Source organism: Aythya ferina, assembly GCF_964211825.1.
Source record: "Aythya ferina genome assembly, chromosome: 5".
Taxonomy (NCBI): Eukaryota; Metazoa; Chordata; class Aves; order Anseriformes; family Anatidae; genus Aythya; species Aythya ferina.
Window position 1 is genome coordinate 28,532,822 of NC_140301.1, and position 27,068 is coordinate 28,559,889.

The 27,068-nt window shown below is 45.3% G+C and overlaps 1 protein-coding gene across 6 annotated transcripts in view; it reads right to left on the minus strand.

Moving 5' to 3' along the window:
• ACTN1 (actinin alpha 1) overlaps positions 1 to 27,068 on the minus strand; it is an 85,349-nt gene that overhangs the window by 27,702 nt on the left and 30,579 nt on the right. For all 6 annotated transcript variants that reach the window (XM_084519486.1, XM_084519484.1, XM_084519489.1 and 3 more), the window contains exons 2-6: positions 19,412 to 19,526; positions 14,735 to 14,854; positions 7,148 to 7,234; positions 6,478 to 6,565; positions 5,241 to 5,319 (exon numbers count right to left, since the gene is read on the minus strand). In XM_084519486.1, the coding sequence (XP_084375612.1) occupies positions 5,241 to 5,319; positions 6,478 to 6,565; positions 7,148 to 7,234; positions 14,735 to 14,854; positions 19,412 to 19,526 (489 nt within the window). The remainder of the gene's footprint in view (positions 1 to 5,240; positions 5,320 to 6,477; positions 6,566 to 7,147; positions 7,235 to 14,734; positions 14,855 to 19,411; positions 19,527 to 27,068) is intronic.

A 27,068-nucleotide genomic window follows, 5' to 3' on the forward strand; every position in this document is an offset into this window, starting at 1 on the left:
ATTTATTCTGAAGGATCAATCAATCAACTTCATGGATGACTATTTCTACTGCTGAGACAGGTGGCTTCTGCTGGAGGAGGGGCTGTGCACAAAATGCTAGTGTTTAGTCACTGTTTGCTAAGAGGCTTTCAGGAGGGAGGAAAGATGGGGTGTCTCTCCATACTGTCATTTCTGCCACACACCGAGTCCCGCCTTAAAAATTAGGAAATAAGAAGTGCAGTCATTTCACCTTTCTTCCTGGACTAGTATCCATGCTCTATTTCTTTTCTACTTGACAGCATGTGCTTTCACGTACTGCAATGACTTGGAAGACTGAGCTGTGCCTGACCTTTAATCAATAGTCAATCTCCTTTTAACCCACTAAGCATGACAGATGGAGCCAGGCAGGCTTGGGCAGACAGGTGTGAGCACAGAGAAAGGTTTCTTTACAGCACTGGTCACAAAGTAGCCCCTGGATTACTGCGTTCAAGAAGATATGAAACCAAGCCATTCTGGAAGAGGTTTGCTGCAGCAGTTCCCCAGGAATTAATGCATGCTTTGGGTTGGCATCCCATAACAATATCATGTTCCTTTGGATGAATGTCTCCAGCAGGCAGCAATGTTTCACCTACCAAAGTAAATCATACACAAAGGCCATCCAAACAGACCCAAGCAGTAATCCATATTTAGTCCACTGGGACAAGTCAATACTAAGTGAGGAAATGTTGGATGGGCACGCGGTGATGAAACGAACGGCTGCCACACATGGCGACAGGCCATCATTTCTCAGCACCAATTAGTACTTTATCCCTATTTAGTACACTTTCAGGGGTGACTTCAACAGATATATCTAAATCCACCTCTTCAGAGCTTAGTAGTGCAGGGGATTTTAAATATCCTCCAGCCACAAGGAGCCACCCTGTGCAATGGACTTACAGACACTGGCACCAGTTCAACTTCAGCCTACTTGCCTCTGGTACCTGCTGTGCAGAAACCACTATGAACCCAAAGAGTAACCAAAAGCCTTATTTGAGGGGCTGAGACTAGCTACATGTAGACAGGACCTCACCTCCATTTACGCTTATAGGAAGGAAGTGTAACAGCCTTTCTTTCACTTGAGTGAAATTTTCCCCTAGCCCACATACCATTTTCTACTTCTGTAGAAACATCACCAGCACGTACTTTTAATTTCAACCCATGCTGACCAGGAATACCACGACATCACTAATACCCCCTGCCCCGAGAGAGAGCCTAGTATTAGTATTATTAACCCAGACCCTTCCTCAGCTCAGCCCCGTCTGCCAGAGCTGCCGGAGGAGCGGTCAGCCTCTCCTGGAGGAAAGGGAGGTGCAAACTCGTTGCAGATAGCTTCCCTATCAGTCTGCGAGTAACAACACCAGGGGCGATGTTGCCAAAGGTTAAAAAGAATTCTAAGCTGCAAGCTGGGAGAGGTTTCCTGATGGGAAAACTTACTGGTCTTGGGCACTCCCAAAGGAAGGGCTGGAAGTCTTAATGTGTGGGAAACCGAAGGCTCACCTAGATGAAGCCAGCCGACTTCTATTTCATGTGTAACAAGGATGTGTGATCACATTGTCCCTTGGGGAATGAAGCTAAAGATAACACTACTGAAAGCAAGCTGTCTGAGCCCAAGACTAGCCTGGAGATTTACAGAGAGCTAAACCCGAGCAAGGCCCTTTTCCCTGTGGGAAAAGCTTCACCCCTCACGGACAGCAGAGCTGCTTATCACAGAGGTGGTGCTTCTTGGTTGCAAGGCAGAGGGTTCCCTGGCGGCCTCCCCCAGACCATAACAGGGCCTTGAGCCTCTGGAAATTCCTCCAGACACCACTGCTTTCAGTTCCAGCCCCTAGTACACCAGCTAATCATTACTTCAAATTCCTCACTTCATTTGACTCCTCATGAAAAGGGTAAAGCAAGTGAAGACTGCCCTGCCCTGGCGGCTCCAGGCCTCGCAAAGCAGCACTCCAGCACCACAGGTGCAGGCATGCTTCAGGGGCCCAAAGGCAGCAGGGCAAACAAGAGCCCAGTGACTTGTCCCTTCCCTCCACGGCTCAGACACACACCCCAGAGCAGCACTGACTGAGATGAGGGTCTCCAGAGGCGCCTTAGTCCCCAGCCTGCTTACATGAGCACAGAAATAGAGACACCTAAGAAAAGCAGTAACTTGGGAGCTCTGGTGGGGCCAACCCCCAGGAAAGCTATCGTTTTTTTCCACGTAAGAATAATGTTGTTTTAACAGTGGCAGACAGTACACCTGCTCTAAACAGATGCCTACCTGGCACGTTCTCTGTTTTTGCTGTCTAAAGACGACCACAGCTCCTCCTTTTCCACCACACAGGGAGTCATCTAACTCACACAGGGAGTCATCTCTCCTCCTCCAGCTAGTCCCAAGCCCTTGCAGCACACAAGGTTGCCATGGCAATTATTGCAGTGTGACATGAAAAAATCTTCTATTAACTAGCAATCAGGAAAGGGGATGGAGGAAAATCAACAGAGAGCAAGCACTTCCTACATCTGCCAGAGTTGAAGACACCGGGAAAAAAAATCCAATTAGTACAATTCATATTTTCAGGAATATCTGTAAGAAATGCCTCCAACAGCAGCACACAGATGACACTTCTGTATGGACTGCAGTACATGTGGGGGCGTTTGAGCTATCAAACTGTACTGGATGAAAATATCTTAGATTTGGTTCACAATTCAGCTCTGGATGGGGGTAAAAGGCAAGCCCCATGGGAAGCCCCATCTTCTTGTCCCTCATGTGCAGACCATGAGCTGAAGATCTTACCTACATTGACCAGAACAATAGCAGGCAGACCTGCACTGAATAAAAGCCATCTAATCAAATAAGTTATTGTGGTGTCAGGGAATTACTGACACCAAACTGTGTTGACCTGAATCTTTCATTTCAGGGCCTGGTCAATACAAGCACCTTCAGTTAGGCACTGCATGTCAGCAGGAAATAATTGTGCTCACTCTACTACTACAGCTAAAGAAAAAAAGAGCTAGGAACCAAGAACAACCATGCTGATAAAAGAACTTTCTAACTTTTTGGGAAGCAGACACACAGCTACACCAGCTACCTTTTGCTACCATACACTGCCAACACACAATATGTAGCACAGACACAGCCTTTACAAAGGAACAGAAAACACTAAAACTGCATGAGAATGCTGCTCAAACAGGAGGTACAGTGCAGACTTCTTATCATCTTGGACTGCTGAAGTTCACTTCTCTCTCTCATATATTTGTGTGCTTGTGTGTATACAAACACACATCACCAAAGGCACACACAGGTGAGGTGTGTGAGCTAATCAGTCCCTAGGGATGGAAGATACCTGGAGGTGGACCTTTACCCAATCCTCTGCTGCAATAGCTGATCTCAGCAGCCCTCCTCATATCTTTCCCTGCAACATAAATCCCCTGCAGAGCCAGGACAGATACAAAATGCTGGGGTTTGTTTGTTTGCCTGGTTTTGAGGAGAAGGGTGCAGAAATTGTGCAGGTAAATACTGTATTTAGGAAGGTGCCATGTTTGTACATTATACAGATGGGTTTGAAAGATCTAGTGTAAAAAAGGCAACTTCAGCACACATCAACTGCAATCAGAGCTAAAGGCTAGGCTGTGAGCTACGCTCTTCCCACCTATTTGCTCAAGACTTTAGTTCTGTAGAGTTATCAAACATGCATTTAATCTCATGCCTTTAAAGCAATCAAGGCAGAATAAAAATAAAAATGATACAGTAAGGGTCAGAAGACTGCAGAAAAGCAGAGGGAACCTGATGAAGGATGTGATCAAAAGTCAAGGGGAACACAAAAGGAGCTGGTTGCCTTTAACCATGCTCCAAGGAGGACAAATTCCTTCCCATTAATATTGATTTTGGCTAGAACAATCACCCTCTCCTTCACCTTATAAGGCCTGCAGGCAAAGTGACCAAATAACTTTCATTTTCTTTCCCTTACTTGAGTTTTGTTTGAGCTTGGCTTAGGACTTTGTTGGTAATGGAGAGCATTGTAGCATTTACCCTGTTGGGTTTAGCTGCTTTTATTTTCCCAAGATCAGACACTGAAAATGTAGCTAGCTCCAGTAATTCCATTTTTTATTGCTGCTGTTTATGTAAACAGGTAGAGTCTATCCCCACTGTTTATTCATCATATGCTGACTCCAGACACTAAAACTGATCAGATAATATAATTGACTGCTCTGCAAGACAGTAAAGATCTAAAAGGTTACTGAAAAGCAGATCAGACATTGTACGAGTCATTGCCTCAAGGAAGCAGCTAATTTGATTAACTCATTTACATATTGTCCATTTGCACAGTAATTCAAGAGCCCAGATCTATTAGTGATGGGATTCTACGCTTATTTTTCTAGCTAGCATCTTTCTAACAGCCAGCCCATGAGATCAGATGGTCGAACTTTTAATATATTAGCCCCAGTAACAGTACACAAATAATGCTCTTGATGACATTTCACTCTGGTTGTATACACAGCTATAGGTAAACAGGATCTAAGCAGGCGGTGGGAATGCAAGTAGGATGCGAATCCAGCTTGCTCTTCTGTCACCTGGCTGGGTCAGAACAATGCTGGCAACACAAAGGGCTGATCACTCTCTCTCATCATTCCAGTAGCAGTCTTGTTTCCAAGACACACAGGAGGCACTTTGGAGCAGCTAGATGCCATGTTGCCAGTGGCAATTTTTAAAGTAAAACTGAAGTGTTATGGCAAATACTTTTCTGGTATTTGACATCTACATGCTAGGAGACGTCCAGTATGCAGATGGCTCAGTGCTGAGCTGGAAGCATGTGGCAAGCATCCAGTTGGGGCACAACACCCACCTCACTTGAGCTTTTACACTTGATTACCAGGTAACCGGTTTCCATCCAGCTCTTCCCAGAAATGTTAAGTCTGATCTGACTCACTAGTCTGTGACATTAGTACAGAATTAGCCTTACATTTGGTGCTACTGAATTTGCCAGTTTTTGCTCATTAGCTGGGACTGGGGCACGTGCGGCTCATATAAGGCAGTCTGAAAGCAAGGAAAGTCAAGCAGGCAGCTCATTAAGTTCACGCTTCACTAAAAAGCCTGAATGTACTGATTCATCCCCTCCTTCCTTCCCCCTCGTCCTGCAACTGCCAGCTTGTGTTGAAGTTGTCCAGTTATCTGTTTATCAAGCTAATTCTTCTCCCTCTTTAACTCCATGGACCCAAGCATTTGGTATGACAAGCAGATTGAGTTGTACCTTTCGTAGCTTCCCATAGTCGATGAGCTCTGGACGGTGTCTGTGAATTAAAGCGCAGAAACCAAGGCCATCCTTCCAACTGTAAGAGAGCACAATAAACAGTGTTCAGCCAGGGAGAGATACAGTGAGGACATGAGCATGAGAGAAGGCACCAAAACAGGAGGAGGATTAATGAGAATTTAGTTTCTAACCAGCAGTGCCTCTGTAAGTGCTGGGAAGGATTCCTTCCAAGCCCTAAAAAAAATACACTGCAACTAGGACTTGCCCTTTGAATTGCCACCTCCTTTACACCAGTTCTCTGTGCTGAATTTTTACTGTCCTGGGGAGCATGCAAGAACAGGTGCAGAGCTCAGGGTTGAAAAAAGGTGTATATACATGTGCATGCCTTAGGGAAGAGACAGATTGAGGAGGAAGGGAATGACTGTTGGTGGCTATAACCAGCATTAAATAAGCCAATGCTTCACTTCCCAGACTGCTCTGGACGTACGAGCAGAACTGGAACCAGAATTCCTCATTCCAATTAGCATAATCGTTTCCTACAATTTATCAAATCTAAACACTTCATCAACTAATCTGGGACGTGAAGCACTGATGCACTTGATTTTCTGAGAGGCACTTCTGCACTCATTCTTAAGAAAAGCCCATAGCTAGGTCCACTACAGTACTGGTTAACATGGACAGATCTTCAGCTCTCTCACAGAAAAAATAAATAAATATTTTACATTTATAAGGTTCATACAGTTTTCTGAGATGTGCTGTAAAAGCACTATTACACAGAATCTTCAGTAAAGCACCTGTCAGTTTACAAATATTAAAAGCAGAGCAAGAAAACCTTTCATCCCATCCTAACTCTGCAATCCAACGAAGTTTCTGGTGAAATACGGGTTTAAAAAGCCCTTAATTCATTTCTTCTAAGGTATTCTGAGTTTTCAGAGAGTGGAAGGGGTCTTGCTTATCCTTTGTCATATATGCTGCTCTCAGAGGACCTCATGCTCCATGAAAAGTTCTCCAACTTCTCAAAAGCAGCAATTGTAACCAGAATGAAGAATTGGGATGTAGGTACTCATATCCTCTTATAACCTCTGCCTTTAATTTCCTATGTGCCTCTCTGGACTATGCCACCATGTAACATAGTTTCCGATGGAAATGTAGATGTGTCAGGAAAATTTTTAAATATAGCATAAAGACATCTCAAAATAACATGGATTGTAAAGCTAAATTCTAGCCTGTGACTCACCTGATATGGAAGTTTTGGATGTTAACATTTTTGTAGGGGGCTGTCTTCCTCTGACACCATAACAAAAGTCCTTCTTTAGCAGATGTCTCTAAAGAAAGAAAGAATGCACGCCAATTAACCCACTTCCGCAGAAAGCAATAGTCTCTGGAGCACATTAGAAAAACATGACCAACTCCTCTTTAGTAGAGGCAGCACTGAACTGCACTTTATTTAACTTCCTTTGTCATAAAATTCCTTGTTTGAATAGTGTACTGGAATGATTTTGATATTGTTATTTTCTTAAAGAGGTTCTGTAATAAAAAGATGGCATTTTGAGATTAGAGAGGAGATCTTTGTAGGACTTGCAGAAGAAATGTTCATTTTCAGTGCTATTGAATCAGCCTGCAAGAAATACAATAGATTCCAACATCAAAGTTGACTTTCCTGCTTAGCCATCTTTTTGAGCTGTTCTCAAATTCTCTTACAAGAAGGTGAGGTGAAAAGACTTCTCAGCATATCCAAATCCTGACAGAAAAGTCAACAAGACCATAGGGCAGCTTAGGAATGGTAGCTCTCTGGGATCTTCCAGTGACTCATCTACAAGCACATTCTGGGCCTTTTAAGTGGCAAAGCCACGTGGCCACTCCATTTGTTTGCTGCTCAACCATGGCTTGAAAGAACTGAGATTTACCTTCAACTGAGATATCCTGAATGGCAAAACGAAGAATGATGGTCCAGATCATTCCAAGAGTCATTTTAACGTTGCCATCCACAATTTCTAGGGAGAAAAAAAAAAAGGAGAAAGAGAAGGATTAGAAGACATCAAGTCGCAAGTGCAAATCCCAATAAAACAGGCACATCAGGAAGCCCTCCATTTTGCAGATGGGGGAAACTGTAATTCCAGCTAAAAACAGTTCTCTGTCTCTCCAGATGCTCTGCTGGTGCAGCACAGTCTTGCACAGTAGTTCCCACTAATTACAGTGGTTCTCTTGCATTATACCACTGAGAGAAAAACAGATAGTGACACAGGAACAAGGACCAATATAGATCAGTGTAATTCACCGCAGGGACCTAAAACCACACTGTTCAAGTTTAATTTCTATCACTCATAAACCTTATTACCCAAACTGGGAAAAAGTAAAGCCTTCCTGTCTTACTCTAGTATACCTACTACAAGTCACACCTATGTAACTGCTCCAGGGAAATTATACCAGAATAACCAGGGAGACTTCCCAATGCACATGAGTTCTGGCAGCTGGTTGTGTAGTGTGAACACAATAAAACCAAGAAAACCAAGAAACATCAACATTTTAATTTCAAACAAGCCTAAATGCCCCAGACTGCCTGCGTAGCAATTCCTTCAGCCATGTAATTGCCAAAAGACACAAAAGAGCATTCCTCAAAGTACATGCATCATGCTTGAAGAGGAAGCAAAGACTCATGCTGATCAGCTTGAGCAGAGCATAACATAAACTAAGATGTCAAGCAGATTGTGCTTTATTGCTCACTGGACTCTGCAATATAAATCAGCAAGGGTCAACAACTGGGAGGTTTTAGAAAGCAACCACTTGCACATGTGACGTATGGTCTGTTTGGGACGAGGGATGTAGATTCTGGGGGGAGGCGCTGGGAAGATGCTAGACCAGGAAGGGGTTTCCACTGCGTGCAGAAGAGCACCGAACAGGCCAAATTGCAAGCAGATGGGTCTCAAACGCTGATCCTCAGCATCTGCAAAAATTCTGCACGGACTACATATTCAGGTTATGAATTTTACAGCCTTCATTTTTTTTTGGATGGTGAAAATAGCCTATCTGTTTTTTCTAGTCATTCTCTGGTGGTTTCCTGAACGGCAGAAGGATGTTTCACAAATAACTGACAAGTTACAGAGGTATTTTCAGTAAGAAAGGGTTCGAATTAACCTACTGTTTGGGCTAGAACAACTCAAGTCCTAACCACATTGCCAGAAACCATTCTTCTGCAACCATAGACACCTACATGTCACTGCTTCCACAAAGCTGCCCTGCAGAAACACCTCGTGCTCTGGGGCAAGGAGAAATCTGCAGTACAGGCAACTGCCACCCACCTGGATTCTGTCGCAAAAGTAACAATATTGGGAATTTTCTGTTTAAGCTGTTAAAAAAAGATTTTCCACCTATGAGATATTATCAAAATGTGAACCTCCCTGCCTTCAAAACCAACAGACAAGTAACCTGTAGCCCAAACATACTGCTTCAAAAACCCTCTCCATCCAACCCAGCTGCCTGGCTTGTGATTCAGTGGTACTTGTGGTGCCACTTCAAGTGCAAACTAGAAGGATAACCTCTGCTGTGCTTTGTCATACATCTGCATTAGGAATTTACAAGTTGAAAAGATATAAAACTAGACGCACCAGCTTATTCTGCTCCAGCACACCTGTGTCCACTCCCTTCTGCACTTACAGCTTGAGGGGGACATCAGTTTGCTCAGAATTAAATAGCCAACAAACTTTTCATTGCATTACAAAAGAACTATGGTTATTGTTTCTGTCATGAAAAGGACTGTTTTTCCTGCTGACAGTTTTATCAATTTGCATTTTCCATCCTCCTGTGAAGCACTGCAACCAATGCAAAGGAAAATCCTTTTTTTTGTTAACTCCTTTTTATTGTTAAGGATACCTGAGATACTATAGCTGAAACATTAAAGAAAACATCCATGTTTTCAACCTGCTTTGTTCATGTGATAGATCTTTGTGGTGATTTAAAAAGAAAAAAGAAAAAAGAAAAAGAAAAAAAGAAAAAAAAAAAAAAAAAAAAAAACCACCACAAAAAAAGCAATGCCTGTAAAAACCACAGCAGTTGGCAGAAGGACCCTAGGGTATACTTAAGATCTGAAAATAAATTTAGCTCTTTATTCTAATGGACTAGATTAAAATCTGATGGCAATACTTTAATGTTGGAAATGGTTTATGAACACTAATAAATCAATCAGTGAGCTGAAACAGGTAATTAATATTACTGTTCCATGGATTTTAATTGGAAATAAAGGTCAAGATACTACATAAAACCAGATGGTGTTAAGTTGCTAATGTGGCATTAGAACTCAGTACTATGCTCTAGTCACGTTCTCAAATTCCCCTTTTTATAAAGTTAGCTGGTGGAGTTAAGGTGGAAAGTATCCTTTCTCCCCCAGTTCTCCTCTTTGCCATATTCAATTTAAAAGGAAGATGTCTGCTCCCTGCTCCCATGTCAGATTCTTCCTTGGCACTGCTCCAAATCAAAGCTGCTCTGGAAGAAGCCCAAAATATTTCCACCACTTCATCTCTACAAATCACTTTATTTTTTCTTGACAAAGAGAAAACTCACCACCTACCAAGCAGATACTGATGTCAATGAGATTAGTGAGTGATCCATCCTGGGATGCAGATTTAATCTACCATACCATCCCCAGTCCTTGCCTTCCTTTTTTTTTCTACTTCTTTTAAATAGAGTTGACGAAACTGCTATCCTTTGTTAGAAGCAGGCAAGCATTTTTAATTTCTAGAGCAAAAAAAGTTCTCCTGGAAACCTGGTTACAAAAGCCACCAGCTTGTTCAGAAAGAGCCATATGCTCTTTGGCCCTAACTCACTCACTTTTCCATCTCTGCATTCCCTGATCACAACCTCCTTTTCCCTTAGAATTCCTTCAGTGCCCTTCAGCTGGTGCCAGTCTCTTTCTAGTACAGTGGAATATGGCCAAGAAGCAAAAGTAAAAATCACGTTTGCATGAAGCCTTCTGCTTCCTGGTGATGACAGGAAAGAGGCTCCACAGAAATTGTTAAAAAGTTGAACATAGCACTACAAAGCTGGAACAGCCTAATGCTTGTTTAAATAGCTATGTTTGTTCCCTCTGATATAAGCAACACACGATAATGTGAGAGTGGTATGGAATAAAAGGCCAATAGCCAAGCTGCATCTTCTGCCCAACTGTGCTTTCTCAGTGCCCCTCCTAGGCAGGACCTCTGCAAACGTTCTCTGCATTTTCTCCACCAGCAGCAGCTGTGGTCTGAGCAGCAGCAGCAAGTACATGCTATTAATGTGATTTACATTCAGCCTGGGGGTGGATCGTTGCTGGCTAAAGCTGACGAGGTGTCTGCAGCCACTGGAAGGAAATTTCCTGCACCAGTGACTATGCTTCCACCCAGCTCCTATTATTGTACCAAATACCACAAACAAAATATGTAAAAATTACAGTACCCTCATCCAATTGTTTGACAGCCAATTAAAGGCTTGACAAATATTCAGTCCTTAGGAGTAAGACTGGCTTGCTACATAGATGTGGCTTTTAAAATGGCAATTTTGAATTCAAAAACTCATTTTGAAAAATACAAAAAGGACCAAGCTTACTTTTCTACCTCTGACCTGGGTAGTTAGAAGCAGAAACCGTTGTGCACCCCAGTGATTTCTGAGTTGTCCATAACTGTACCTGGCTACCCCATGAAGCAAAGCAGTTGCAGAGGAGGAGCAACTGGCAGGATGGTGTTAGGTTTGGGAATTAAAGACAAGGTGACGTAAAATAAAGGATGCTCTTTTTTTTTTTTTTATCCTAACAACATGGCAGGTACAGCAGGACAAGCTTCCACGACTCTGTCTGCACAAAGCACGTTGCTGGGGAAGCTCCAGCCAGATTTAAGACAGATTGCTGGCATTGATGATGAGGGTATGCATACATTTAAGCTTCCTAATTGTGAGCAGGCAGGGGGCAAATATAATGCTGTGTGTCACTCACTGACATGGAGAGACCGTATTTTTTGCCTCTTTCTGCTGTCAGATGCATGCTTGCTCTGCTTGGTGGTTCAGTGTTTTGCTCAGCTGTGACTTCTACAGTCACTGAAATCTTTATGCATTTTTTCTCCTTTCGCTTATACAGGTGAGAAGAGGGATCAGTCCATCCAAAGTTATCTTCATGTTGAACTGAGCTACATCTGTCTAAGACAGTGATTACTTTCTATGCAGATTAGAGGTGCAAATAAAAAAGTCTTGGGGACAAATACTTGACCTATTCAATCTGTTAAATCCCTGGAGCACTTGACCCTAGTATGGAATCTATTACAGCAAAAGAAAGCTCCTGAGATGTCAGAAGAGAGAGAGATGTAGAAGCAGATGAAGAACTATTTGGAAGCTGCAGCTGGCTAGACCGTTTCTTGATCCAGGTTTACACAGATCCATTGTATTACCACAACTGCTTCAATCCAATAGACCAGCTAAACAAAGATGTTTAGAATCATCTTGGATTGTTAACGTCAGATACGGCTGTAAAAAGCTGCTCTTAATCCTCATCGCTTATTCTTTTTGCTTAGCTCACCCTCCATTTAACGTGGACATGGAATGTGTCCCACACACATACTTTGTATGGGAAGCCCTCTTCCATTCTAGTTCGCATCCACTGGGACAAAGCTGCAAAGCCTGGCTTCTAAGCAGCACAGAGGGACCTTCATTTGATGAATGCTAGAGAAATGTCATGGAAACGTTTTGCTTGCTTTAACGCTTTAACTCTGGTTGAGCGCAAGGTTTCACAAGGCTTAAGCTAGTTGACCTGAGAGTCTCCCACTGAGATTCTTAGATTCTTTCTGGAACTTATTTTTCAACCACACTCCAAAAGAAGATCAACCACAACAGGACATTAATGCCCAATGCCTTTTGTCTAATTTATAAAGGGAACTGCAGACCTACTAATGTATACATGGGCTGCAGACCTGTCACACAAGACTGCTGCCTGGTGGATACCCAGAGCTGGAGCAAGCCCCCTCGAGGTGAGAAGGTGCTGCCCTAGCGAGTACACCCAAATTGCTACTGAACTGTATTTTTCCCTTATGGTAGAAAAGCCACCTGGAAAACTTTCCAGATCAGTCCCGCCTGCCTGAGGCATTTACAGCTCATTTTCTTGGCGCAGTGTTATGACTGCCTCATTGGCTTTGATTTCCTACTTTGCTGTGGCGTGATGTCTGAAAGTCTCAATGTATGACCTTAAAATTCTTGCCCAGGAAGGCATATAACCCCTTCAATGGACAGAGCTACTGCTATCCTGTTCAAAGCAAAGGTCCATTTTTGCAGCTGATGTGCAATTTACCGTGTCCCCAGCTTAGACAGCCTGGGTAGAAGCCCTGCTGCAGGCCCACATCTCACACCAGAGTGGCCTGGGCTCAGCCTGGGGGTACAGGCAGGTGCTGGACTGGGGGGGAGCATTCATGATCACACTTGCATGGCCCAAGCTTGCATCAAATCACAGGCCCGAGAGCCTGTCTCACTGCCAGTCTCAAAGCAGGCTCTTCTGTTCTTATCCCCTGTCACAGCCATGTACCACCTGTACTTTCAGCAGCCAGCTAGTTTTCATCTACATCAAACGCCACCTGAGCATCCTGAGAAAGATCCCTCTTGGCTGTCAGAAGCAAAGGCACTGAGATGATCTGTTAAAAGCCAGGTCTTTTGGGTGGTGTAAAAAAACCCACATAGGTTCACCATGTAGTTGCATGGGCACCAGGACAAAGGAGAGTCAGGAAGGTTTGGCAGGGGAGGTCAGAATCACAATTTAGACTGAACTAAATCATGGCTTGCCACAAAACTGCACCTCGCAGCCTACTCCCGAGCAGGATAACTGCTATGAGTCAATACTGAATAAAGGGGCCCTGGAGATCATTGGTCACAGAGCCTTTTACTTGCAAATGATCTGTAAGTGCTGTGAGGGTACAGTCATAGCTGATGCAGGAGCAGAGATCAAAAAGAGAAATCCAGTGGAAGGAGAGGAAAAGGCCAACTAGTGCCAAGGATACCAGAACCAGAAAAAAAAATAAAAATAAAAAGAAAAAGAAAAAGGGATCAGAGCAGTGAAGTTGGGTTTGACGCATGCTTTAGACTCCCAGAAGAATCCATATGTCTGTCCAAGATCCAGATGACAGCAGGAGCTGTCTTCTCCTAAGGCAGGAGACTTCTGGCTTCAGGTCCAGCCTCTAGTTATAAAAAAGTCCTGTACAGATATGGACTAGTGAATCAGATGCTGGATATATTAGTCATTTTAATAAGGGCACAAAATAACTTGAAATCTGCTCTTGCGCTAAACAAACAGTACTCAGGGACAGCAACACCCTAAGGTTGCTCCTATGGGAATAGCTGAGTAAAACGAGGGCAAGTTTTGCATGCAAGTTATATCAAGCCATTCATCTCTTACATTTAGCTCTTAAATAGCAAACACTGTAAAGAATTGTTTCTGCAATGCCCCTGAATGCAAGCTGCAAACTGTTCCAAAGTCTTCCTAACGTTACATCTTTAAGCTGGGGTATTTGGGGTAAGGCAAACACAATTACCTGCAGTGGTTGAGGTGTTCTGCCTGATCTGACACAGAACTAGGGGACCACAGGATGAGCACATGTTTTGGAGACGCTCACAAGAGCACGCCCAAGAGGCCAAACCTAGGGACAGCACGTCAATACTGCTCTGACCTCCTGGGCTAAGAACAAGCAGAGCACAGCCCGGCAGCCCCACTCCCCTCCCAGAGGATGAATAATGAATACTCATCCAGAACTGTATCACGGGCTCATATCCTGGCTGTCACAAGTTTCCGTGGAGAAACCACGTATTCCATCTGTAAGATGGTGATAACAAACCTCCCTTATTTTCCGTGGTCACTGTAAAGGCAAACGTAGAAATACCACAGAAGCGGAGTGTCTCCACAGCAACAGGGACAATAGGAGTCCATAGGCACAGGTCCAGAGCGGAGGAAAATGAATGTCACAAAAACACAGTCCAGACAAGATGACAAGTTACTAAGGTCTATAAAAGTCAGAGCAAACTATCTTACTAACCTGCAAGCCCTTCCAGGTTTTGAGCTATGTATCTGCAGAACACCTGCCACCTTCGCTAGGAAGACAAAAATCCTGCACAACTCTCTGCTGTGCAATTTACATGTTCATCACCCGCTGCTGCCCATAATTGTTTGCACAACACTACATGGGCTTACCAGCCAGAGTACCCATGGTCCCAGGGTGTGCAAGAAGCCTGGAAGCCCTGAGGACTGAAGTCTCTGGGATCCTTGACCTGTGCTGGTGACTGCCCTTGGCTTTGACCCATGGCACGTCCTGCAACAATAAGGGTTCTTTCCCACAAGCTCTGCAACAAGCTAAATACCAACAGCTGCTTTGTTTCAATTGAGAAATAAACATGGTAGGGCTAGGGAGGCACAAAGGGAACTGAGATGCAGATGTGAGAGAAAGGCAATGGTAAGCACAGCTTGGACCCAGACAAATCAGACAATCATCTGGTTGCTTTACCTTCTGCTCCAATAGATACTAGTTTGACTCCTTTGCTGGCAATGAAATCCAAGGCCTTGTTCACGTTGGAAATTTTGTGTACTCGCATTTTGCCTCTCTCAGGCTTGGCCAAACGTTCACCTAATTAGAAAAGAGAAAAAGAATTGTTAGAACTCTGCAGCTTTTCCTCACCGGTAGGTGTTTTCCCATGCTGGTGGCTCCCACTGCTCAGCCAGGCAGAGGGTAGGCTTCCCCAACTCTTTTCTTGATGGTGAATGCAGAACAGCTACATTCGCTGTTAAGTACTCTCAGAAAGAAATAGATAAAGAAGTAGTTTTGTTGCATCCCAGGTAATTTCATAACTGATAATCTGTCGGCACTGAGTCCTTTCCACAGCAGGTTTGTACCAGAGGTACAAAGATCCTTATAGAAATTGTTCAAAATCATACTGAGCTCAGCAGTGGAATTAACCTCTCTGTACCATTAACCACAATTAATGGTGCCTGGAAATGACATTAACTGCCCCTCCCTGTGAAGACAGGTGAGGAACTCATCTCCAGCATCTACAATGTGCAATTTACAAAGCAAATATCTCTTTCTTGGAACTCCTTACTGTCAAATATTAGGATGGGCTTGTATCTTGCTTTCCTTTTCCCCTTCCAAGCTGCAGACCTTGTACCTCTCTAGCCTTTGCACCAAATGGTCACAACTGCAACTATCAGGAAATAAAATCATTTCTTCAGTGAGCAGCTTTATAACTGTAAGAACCATCACCTCAATTCCTCTCCATTAAATGTTCAATGTATTTCTAACTCTATGTGATGGCCTTGTACACAATGGCATGCATTTTAAATGTATATTATGAGGCAGAGAAAGGGAAGCAGCCCAGCTCTGAGCTAAGGCAGGTAAATCTCTGGTGGGAGTGAGTCCAGTCACACTGGATCCTGACTACAACTAAGCTGGGGAACTTGGAAAAGCACTTTGTGGGCCTTATTTGTTTGAAAGAGCTGCATGAAGTGGTGTCCTTCTTGACTGGCTTTAGGTACTACTTCCATGGCCTGCTTTTCCTAGCACTAACCTACCACTCGGGGTAAGCAAATTAAAGCTTGGGCAGGCAAGTGGGCTTTTCAAAGGAATCAGTGATAGAAACATAACCAGACACGACATCAGGAATCACCTTATGTGACCGACTTCACCAAAAAACAAACAGAGCAGCCTGGGTTTCAGATCACAGGCTCCAGAATACCATATACTATATATATATAAATACACATACAAAATGCAAGAAGGTTTTGCATTTGGAAAAAGAAATTATGAAATAATTAAAAAAAGATCAAATGGGCAAGTCCAGGCAAGTAATTACTCAGATCTGTTCAGTTCCAAGAGCTCCTGCTTTATCTCAAGCCTGAGTATTTGAGTCAATGCAAGCCGTCCCAAAACCTTTACTTGAGACTTAAGGGTGAGAAAGAAAAGTCCTTTTTTAAAGAACTCTATTTCATATTAAAACTGGATGGCTTGTTTTCCTAAGAAAAGAGTGAGGAAATGTTACAAGGGAGAAAAATAGATTATCACCATAGCCATGCCCTCCAAAGGAAAAAAGGTCTGGAAATGAAAATCCTTTAAAAGTGTTTCAATTATTACTGTAGGCTGGTGTCAGGCTTAACGATAAAACCAGATTCACTTTCAAAATGACACAATTAAAGTAGAAAAGATGTATTTATGGTACTACCGCCTTCCTAGGATTAAAAATATCTCTCTCACTTTAATGGACCCTCAAGTACACATCATGGTGTTTTGCTTTCTTTTTCCACCTGAATAATGCTAGTCATTGAAAATACAAGTGGAAGCACCTTTTGTGACAGTTTCACAAAGACATTTTTACAAGTGTCATTTCAGAATAGACTTAAGCAGATTTATGCTGCCAAACATCAACAAACAGGTTGAGCCAGCTGAAAAATAACCATTTTCTTCACTGATGTGACTGTAAACTACCCTTGCAAAAAGAAAAATAAAGAAAGAAGCTCAGGTTTCAGCTGGAGCAGGAACAGGCCGATCCAATTCACCCTGTGGCTGCATAATGCGTGCTGCCAACAGGACGGAGAGCATCCGAACTGCTCTCCCCAGGGCTGAGGAGGGCAGGATCGCTCCCTCTGCCAGCAGCATGATCCAAGAGCAGCCAAAGGTGTTTGCAAAACTGCAGCTTCCCTTTCTCAAATACCACAGTAGGATATTTGTTTTAGAATCATTTTTTAGTCAACTTAAAGAGTCCCCAAGCCCATTGGCTATTTCCTTCAGTCCCGAACTTTATTACAAATTTAGATTTCCAGAGCAAAGCTTCACATGGTTCCATGCCATGCAATATTAATAATGTAGACTGTTAAAACGGAAGCCTGCTAGAAATATGTTCTACTTTCAGCTATTTGCATTGCTGCTTTATTTCTCAGTACTTCTCCCAGCTGAGACAATGAAAATAAAATGGTCGACTCGCTTCCATTCTCCAATTCTCCTGTATTAGCCCAAGGCTGCACTTCAAAAGCCAAACAATGCAAGGAAGTGTTGGCATAGAAGTTGTTTACAGCAAATTTGTTTAGGAAAAATTTCAATTAGTCATCCCTTCTGTTTGGTAGGAAAAAAAAAAAGAGCTGTATAACTTCATTTGAAAAGTACTAAACGTGGGCTTGGACTTTTTCAGTCTCATGGTGTTATTTTTAAAACAGCTTTGTCAGGGGAAGGAAATACATGCAGTGAAAAATGAAAGTGTCTCTCAAAGGGCAACTTCTATGGGACCCACCACGAAGGCCAGCGGGAGAGGACTTGTGATGACAGCGCTACCTCCCTCGCACGTCTCAGGCCGGAGGGCCAGGTGGAGGTGGCACTTGGCTCTGCACAGCTCTTGGCCGGCCCGACCCTGTGCTTCCATGGCTGAAGGCTCCCCCAGCCATCAAACTACCCATGGTGTAGCTGGGTTAGAGGAAAAGCTCAGCCCACCGCAGAGCAGCCCTGCCCACGCCAAATTCCTGTCAGCAGCTCCGCAGTCCCCCGAAATGCGGGAAGAGGAAAGTCTGGAGAGAGCCAAGAGCTGAGAGGAAAGGCCAGAAGCCGAACCGGAGAGCTACGAGCCATCCGGAGACTCTCCCTGTTGGCAGGCGACCAGCAGGAGCCGTGGCAGGAACAGAGGCGAGCCCTCTCCAGCAGGGAAGGCACGAGCAGGAGACTCGTTCCCCTCATGTGGCGGCGCTGGGAACCACTGGGCTGCTGCTTCCCAAGCTACAAGCCCGAGGGCTACTGGTGGGGCCAGCAACTGTGGGCAGCTTTGGCCTTCATGGCAGGATGGGGATGCCCACGCCTGCTGGTGGGCTCCCAGCAGGACAACAGGCGAGGACAGGTGAGAGGTGAGAGGAAATCAAGCGGTGTGAGGTGAGACCTGCTGCTTGAGCAGCCAGCCTGCCACACTCACCACCCTTCCCTGTTCATGCTCCCCTCCTCTGTCTTCCAGCCCAGCAATCAGAAACCAAGCCATCAGGGCCCATCTGGAAGCCCCTCCGCTGGAAGGGAACAGCTCAGCAAAAAGATAAACACAGAAAAGAAAAATTGGGCTCTGCCAGCCAGCTTCTCACAGGCACTGCAGGAGCAACACGTGCTGCAGGGCTCTGATAACATTTTGAACTTTGATTCCTATAAACCACCAGTGTGGGCAAAAAAATGAGGTTTTATTCTACATCCATAAATTCTCAAGAACACATACTGACAGCATCTTTGCAGGAGCTGGAGAGGGTTAGGAAAGGAGGGGGCAGAGAGAAGGTAGTCTGAGTGCCTCTATCATGGCAATTTTATTGGAAAACATACCAAGAAGGTCAGGAGTGCAAATCCCAGGGTTGCTGTTACTGGCTCTAAAGCCATCAGAAGAAAGTCTGTGAGCACACAACCCCAATTTCACACACGCAGTCTTATCCCCTGTCATGCCTCCCACAATACTTAAGGTATTTATTTCATCAATAGGGATCATTGCTTATATGAAATAATCCCTGCTGAGGGAGATACCTGCCAAATAGTGGGACATTTGTGATAGGGAGTTAAAACATATCTGACCTAACTTGGTCACTGTTTTTATTTCAGATTGTTTTCTGGGATTTTGTTTTGCATTGGGATTTTTTTTTTCCCGAAGGCCTGAGCACTGAGTTCAGATTGAAAGTAGAATGGAAAAACTTCAGTCACAGCTGAAACTGAATGACAAAGAAGATTTACAGGTCTGACTCCCCTCTTCCAAAAACTTCTATCCTATTCCCACTGTCATGTGGCTTTGGGATGATTTGCCAGTGCAGCATTCCCACACTCTTTCCAGAGCTGCTTCATCAGCCCTGCCAAGCAGTAAGAGACATTGCCTGAGCCTTCACAGGAGGCTGCACATTCCTGACGGGTGGAGGAAAGCCGAGAGGCAGGAGCAGGAATGCAATGGGCAGCCTGCACAAGCCATGAGGCTTGGAGCACATTCCAAAAGCACATTCATGGTCACTGCTGGAGACAAGATATTCGTTAGGGAGAAATTTGTTCTGAATCAGAAAACAGCTGTTCTTATATTCCAGCAAGATCGGCAGCATTACAGCCCTTGCTGTCCCTTATCTGCAAGAAAGGGGGAGGGCAGATTTCAGAACAGAGATGCTAAGGACGCTTAAGAGCACCACACAGAACCTCTCTCACCTGAAATGACTTCCAGAAGTAACATGAGTTTAAGACCATCCCTGAAATCTTCCTCTATGTTCTCAATCTGTGTCCCAGCCTTGCGGAGGTGAGAATTACACCATGCTGTAAATGTCTAAAACACAGAAAAGAAAAAAAAAATAAAAGAGCAGTCAGTAATCTTCCCAGAAGCCAAACAACAGTTCAGAACCAAAGCAGTGCTGCTAGGGCACTGCGATACAGACTGAAACACCACTTAGATTATCACTTTCCCATCTTGCAGAGCACAAGTGTTAGTATCTAAATATCTGAGGGAGTTGCAGGGTGCTCCCGTGACAGAGGGAGTCTGATAGAGCTGGTCACTTTGTGGTTCCAGGGTGCCAGATCTTCTGGAGAGGCCCTAAAGTTTCTGTTTAGAGTACCTTGAAACTAATTTTAAGGCATGCTAAGTTACTGGGGACTCCAATGGTGTTGGGGGACACATATTAAACATAATATGAAGGAGAAAGGAAAACAGTATTCCATATCTCCCTGTCCCTAGATAGGTGCTTGAGAAAAAAAATATTTATTTATTTTTTTAAACTGCAAGTTGCCTCTGGACTACTCCACCACCAGCAAAGGCTGCAGCCTATGGGCAGCACCGAGGGGCAGACAACTTGGCCATGCAAACCATATCCAAGAAGCGTGGGTCCAGCTGCCCCTGTTCTCCCTCTCCTGCCTGCCTGGTTTATACTCGCCCTGCAGCTGCAGCAGCTGCTCACGTGAAGAAGCAAATGCTTTCTGAACTACACCACCATCACCCATCTCAACAGAAGTGCCAGTCCTCCAAAGGATGAGTGAGCATTACCCACACCACTGCCTAGCAGAGTCCCAAACTTGCAGCGCTTGAGGGCCTCTGGCAGAGGGATCACTGAAGCCACCTCAATGACAAAAATCACAGCCACTCGGTAATTAGTGATATTCTGCAGGGCCAGTGGGGTAATAATAGGAGTATGAAGTGGAGGAGGGACTGAAATCCAAACTACAACACAGCCAGTGGCATTAAGGGTAAACAAAACTCTTTTTGGAAATGCCTTCTGACCTCAAGTGGCCAGGATAAGAGGATCTCTCATACGAGAGAAATGAATTTCGCCACAACTGATGACAGCACACATTTTCTGTGGTTGGGCTCCGCCGGCCCGTGCTCTGAACAATGGGCACGTGGGGCACTGACGGGGAGGAGACCATCTCGCCTGTCAGGGGATCCAAGCCAGGGTCTGAGCTTCCACGAGACAGGATAATAGAGATTATCTCAAAAGAGCACCACGTGAACGGGTCTGAAAGAGAAAAGTAAGTGCTGTCACTGGACAGTGACACACAAAACCCGGAGGTTGTGACATGCTCTCGGCCAGATGAACCACAGAGCCCAACCTGGAGATGCAGAAGCCATTTGAAACAAAAGCGCTGTTTGAAGAGTAAAAGGCAGCAGCCAGCTCTTTATGGGCGGACAAGTTTGTCCAAGTGCTAAGGAATGAGTTTCACAGTGTTTGAACAGGGCACCAAGCAAACCCTTTCCTTTGTACAGATTGATAACCCCTCAATCACTCTTTAAATAGAAGGGTGAGGTTACTCAAAGACTGGGCAGCTCCCAAAGTTCGGCGCTACCACAGAAAGGAGGTCTTTCTTCCCAGCCGTGCTCCCAGAGCCAGCTCAACTCACTGCCCCAGCACAGAGCTGTTTGCTTGCTGTGGTGAGGCACAGCTCCTGCTCAGGCAGTGCCTGGAGACAGTCCAGCAGCATCCAACAAGCCTCTGCAGGAGAACATTGGGCTCACCTGGGCAGGCAGGAGGGTGGGGGGGACCACAGCACTCATGCCATCGCCAGGTGCTGAGGAACTGCAGCGGGAAGGACTCTGCTGATACTGAAGCAAGGCACGCCAAGAATTTAGAAATGCTTCGCCACTGCTCACACCACACACTGGATTTCAAGAGGAGTATTGCCCCAAACAGCATGGAGACTTTTCTTATTTTTTCTGGAGGCTGGGTTTCCTCTATTAACCTGCTTGCACGACTGCAAATAGTGTAGCAGAACCTTGCCTAGGAAAAAGCTTTGCTTAGCAGCTGCCGAGCTTTGCAGTGTTGTGCTCGAGCCGCGCTCTCTGCCGGGGCTGTGGGATGGAGCAGGATAACAGCGCAGCTGTAAATACTTCCATGGCAATAGCTCTCTGGACGGGTCCACGTATTGTGAAAGTCTGAGATCTCTATTTTCAAGATGGCCTGGTTTCCTTCCAGACTTGGAAGTTTTAAAAAAAGATTAAGCCATTAAGCACCTTTTATTGCTTTTTATTGTTATTCCCCTGGGAAGTAAGTGTTTTTTTTTTTTTTTTTTTCTTTTTTGGGTTGTTGTTTTGTTTTTAGGATAATAGTAGCTGTATTTGAAAACATGCCCTGTATCCTGAAGTACATCCTTTTGGCACTACTTTCTTCATTCCACTGCCCGTGCTATGTGGAAAGAGGTTCCTTTATTCGGCTCCCTTTTGCAGCCAGGCTCCTTTGCTCCTCCAGAGGGGCAGATGAGAGCAGAGACAGTTTCAAATGCTATGTCCTCATCACACATCAAAGTACAAGAGCAAGTTATGTCAGGAAAGTTGTAGATGCCCATCAACCTCCCTCTCATTTGTGGAAAGCAGAAAGAACACCACAGCTAGTGACTGGCCCGAGGTCACGTTACAGAGCAGTGTTGAAGTGAGGAGGAAGCCCAAGATTTAACTCACAGGTCACCAGGCTGCACTTTCATTTCTTGTACAACTTCTCTGAAGACAGGTCAGTTTTGTTATTCATCAAACTAAAGCAGATCAGAAGGCTGTGCTCTAAATCATGGAGAAGCCCAGCACAGCTCAGCTGGGCCTCTTTGCCCATTTTTTGAGGAACTAAGGGGGTTACAGGGTCTACATCGCCAAGAAACACAGATGAAATTACAAACAAACCCCAGATCTTCTAAACTTTGCATTATTGCAAGGCCTGGAATGATAACTACATAACTGAGATGACATTTATTGGTGCAAGAGTCACCTAAGCATCGGTGGAAGGGTACAGCCCAGAGCCAGCCCTCCAACTCCTCTGCTGGGGCCTTCTCCACACATCACAGACATGGACGTGCTGAAGCAAGATGCCCCTGTGAACTGTTGCCTTTAGGCGTCAGTGGGACAGCTGAAGCCTCAGCTCCTCAAGGCCATGGGCCAGGAAGAGTTAACAGATGGCTCCCCACAACAGCTCCCAGATGTGCAGACACTTTCTGGAGGTACCCTTCAGGTCCTACATGAACTCCAAGACACCATAAACAGCACAACATGTGCAAACAGCAACAACCAGCAGCCCTACGTGGATGCATCAGGCCATTTTACAAGCAGGATTATAATGCTTTTAATGAGAGTGGGCATTTATAGCCATGGGATTCACAGAGAGTATTCTTCACAGACCAACCCTGAGCAACATCTGTCAAAACACAGCAAGCAGAAAACAACTTTACGTTGCATCTGCTGCACACACGGCTTGGAAATAAAATATCTTCTTACTTCAAAGTAGTCAATTGGAAGGAGATTTGACAGACAGCTGAGAGAAGGCTGAAGAAATGTGTTAGAAAAGTCAGGGGGAGCAGAAGAAGGGAGAGATGAAATTTTTGCTGCCTCCTGGGTCTTGCAATCCTGGCAGTCTTCTTTGGAGTCATTTTTACTGACTTGGCTTCATGCAACTGCACAGGATCCTTTTTGTTTTTCTGGGAAACCTACTGAAACCGCTCTCTCGCCCCATCCACCTTCTGTGCAACGAACCCGCTCCTCCCCGTGCCCTGAGTCACAGCAGCAAGCAGCGGGGGCAGCCGCCGAGCCCTGCGGGGCTGCCTGCCGCTGCCTGACAGCCTCCAGAGAGCGGAAAGGGCTGTCACGAGCAGCCAGCCCTATTTTGGGTGCAGCCTCGGCCCAAAAAGCACCTGTGTTTCCTGGGGAGAGGCGAGGCAGACCGCAGCTTGGGGGGGAGGGCTGAAAAACCCCGTGTCGGGTACAAGCACAGAGCCACGAACTCAACCCTCTTCTCCACAGCAGCAGACATTCTTCCTCGCCGTCTGCAAGTGCAGAAGGCTGGAGATTATCCTCTCACTTACCTCTAGTTCCCTGTCCCAAAGAGAAAACAAATACTCTGGTAATCTTGAGGCTTAAGAAAATTTCACAGAAGTGGAAAACTACTTACTCTTACCAAATAACGGCACAGAAACACACTGTCGACTGGATTTTCTTCCTATGAATCTCACACCGTAAATTTTCTATGGGAACTTCACAAGAGGTATAAACAGAGCTGTGTTTCTTGGCCCTCAGATCTTTCCATAGATTGTACCCTTAATTTCATTTTTGGACACAACAGATCTCCCCAAAGGCCTGCTTCTTGCTCAGTGCTCACATTGAAGGGATGCCCAAGGAAGGAGCATGTGTGCGTGCACATGTGCATTTGTCATCCCTGCTCTCTTCCTCCTGCTCTATTCTACAGTTATGACTTGTACCTTCCTTATTCATCTATTTTTTTAAAACACCCCAGCCTCATCAGCAAGGTCCCTGAGACTGACATCCCCTCATACCCCCTTGCTATTTGTGTGCCAGGTGCTGTACAAAGAGTAGGACCTTCAAATTCTACCACAATATAACCTGCCGGATGATAAAAAGAATAACAAAAGTCACCAAAAGCAACAAAATATGATCAACTATTCTGCCGCTGCCTCAGCATATAAGAGAAATTTATTGCTGGGGTCTCTACAAGCCTAGTTGCACACCTGTTTTAACAGGCACTGGTGCCCTTTTTCTGACACAACTCAAGAAGTCCCTGCTTCTCCAGGGTTTGCTGTTTTAGTCCTTGCCTGGGCATGTTACACACTCTCTGGTACTCTTTGCACCCCACAAACCTTTGTTTCTGTTCCTGAAAGTCAGTAACCTTTCTTCTTCGCACTGCCTTTTCCCAACTCTCTCTCTTTGTGGTAGCAGAGTGGTTCACACAACGTTCCTACAACTCGGGGAAGCAAGCCAACATTTTTAAGTTCAGAGAAAGCTTCTGCTTGCACTGTGCTGCTGCTGAGAGCAGATCTAGAGAGCTCTTTGCTGCAAGAAAACAGTCATAAAGCACTTCAGCCTCTGAGCAATTTTAGCAATGTAAATGTCGGAGCTACCACAACCACGCAAATGACATTAAAAAAATAATATATGGGCAGTTTTATCTCTTTGCGGCTGTGACAGTGACATTCCGGCTTTATCTGACCTTTCCAGATGCTCTTTACTTCTCTCCTTGCTAAATCACTCTTCCATGCAGCCCTGCTTTCCATGGGTGAGTGTAAACTTCCTGACACAGCCAAGAGACTGCCGTATTTGTATAACAGCCCCGGAGAAGCTGTAATTGAGCCTGAGCAGCGCTGCTCGCCTCCTCTCTGACAGCAGAAAGAAGTCTGGCTAAAGCGACCACAGAAAGAATTTGCTGGAGCACTGCTTCGCCGGCACACCACCACCACGCTCAAAGGCCTCCAAGATACCCTCCTCCCTTCCTCGTATGTACACTGGGGGATGGATTTTAATCGAGTATTTCAACACCATTCGGCCTCTGCCATGTGTCCACAAAGCCCTGGCTCCTCTGAAGGAGGGGATGGAGTTGCTAGCACACGAATCCCAGCCTAGAACCATGGTATTACACGATCTGCACGCATGCCCTGCAAAGTGAGGTCCTGAGCAGGCTGGGAGCTAAGGGTACCGGTGGCTCAGGCAGATCCACGCTCGCTCTTGCAACGACTCCTACAGCCAATTCCAGGCTGCGAGGAATTTCATTTGAATGAAATTATCTGGAACAAGGATGGAGGCACTCACCCAATAACGACTAATAGTTTTTTAAGAGCAGTCAGAAAACTGCTGCACACGAGGTTTCTTTAAGCCGCAGAATTAGTCCTAAAGCAGTTCCAGCTGCTCCAAAATGGGCTCCTTTCCACCCTGGTAGGCTGGGAGCTGAACACACCGTATCGAGCAAGGAGGATCCTAACCCACAGCCACCACAAACCTCTCTCTTTCTCCTTGAGCAGACAGACGAGGCCACCATTTGCTCATTACTATGAAGCATTTGGATGGCAGGCCCTAGCTCCCAGGCCCCCAGCCCAAATTCCCTGCCCTCAGCACCAGCGCACTTCCACCATTAACCCCAGAGCCCCACACGGCTTCCCCCCTGCCGGTGCTATTGCTCTCAGAGATTCCCTGGTGCTCCTTTCCCCCACCACACACCCAAAAAGCATTAGGAAGAACTGCTGGTGGTCTCCTGGTGGCTGCTTGTCACCACAGCCCAAACTCAGCACGGGCCCAGAAGAGGGGCTTGGCAGCAGCTCTGCTTCCTGCCTGCGGCTGTGCTGCGAGCTGACACGGAGGTGTTCGGTTACGCGGGGAAGTTACACAGCTATCCCAGATCCTGTCAATGCCTTGGCACACGGAAGGCCATGGCTGGACAAGGCAGACCACATAAAACAACCCTAGTGAAGAAATTTGGGTGTTGAAAGGGGCCTTCAGGAACTACTCCTGCCATCAGATTTGCCAAAACGGGGTCTCCAGGCCCACCCGAGCAGTTTCCTTGCCCATGGGCTGCAAGTGACAGTTTTACATGTCTATATTTTTAATTTTCAACTGTGAGTGAGGAAGTCCAGCCCTACAACCTTCATCTCTGTATTCTATACTCCGTAGCTTATTCATCAGGCACCCTAGCAGAGCTTTAAGTACACTAAAGCCACTGGCAGATGACTGTCCTCTGCTGCAGATTGGAGATCCTCTACACAAACCTCACCAACTCCAGGGAGCTCCCCAAAGCGCTTTTTGTTTAAATCTGAATCTTTTGTTTGAAATTGATCGGCCACTGTTCACCATACCCTTCAATTTCATCTTCCAACCTGAAAATACAGCCCTGCCTTCACTGCCTGTTGCTCTGTATTTAACGCCGCCTAACAATTCCCAAAGGAAGAATGGCACTTGATAAACCATTTCAGCATTTACTCGTTTCAGCCCATTCTCTGGGACACAAGGGCAGCTGAAAGAGCTTGGTTTGTGCTGAAGAGGTTTGCTATCAGCAGTTGACCTGTGAAGAATTACAGGTATGATGGTCAGGGAGACCAATGCCGCACAACAAAGAGCTTTGCTTTCCCGTGGGGTTAGCCCATTCTCTCAGAAAAAGGCTGAAGGAATTCAATGGATATTCAGAAAGAATCATTACAGAAGCTCTCAGCGCTATTTTGCCACCTCCACAAAAGGAGTTCAGTACCACTGGCATCAGGGATAATGTCCTATTCTGGTCTAATTGCAGCTGCTGAGCTCCAAGTGCAGCTGAAAGCCAAAATATAGCCCACTGCTCCTGAAGTACTATGTGCTGAAAGGGGGAGGTGTCCCTGTATTATACAGCATGTTACCAGCACCCAGATAACGAGCCATTTGGTGGTTGCCTAAGGAATTACCCGGGGTGAAAAGGAAAATTGTAAGTTTACTTGCATCTTCCAACTCCAGGGAACAGCTGCTGAACTTGGGAGGACAGAGCTCGGTCGCTGCTTCTGCACACCCAGCTCCAATGAACAGCACTAAAGGAGTAAGAGCCCCGGTCCTGACTGCATCTGCATGAGCCAGGCTGGATCCCACTGGGGATATAAC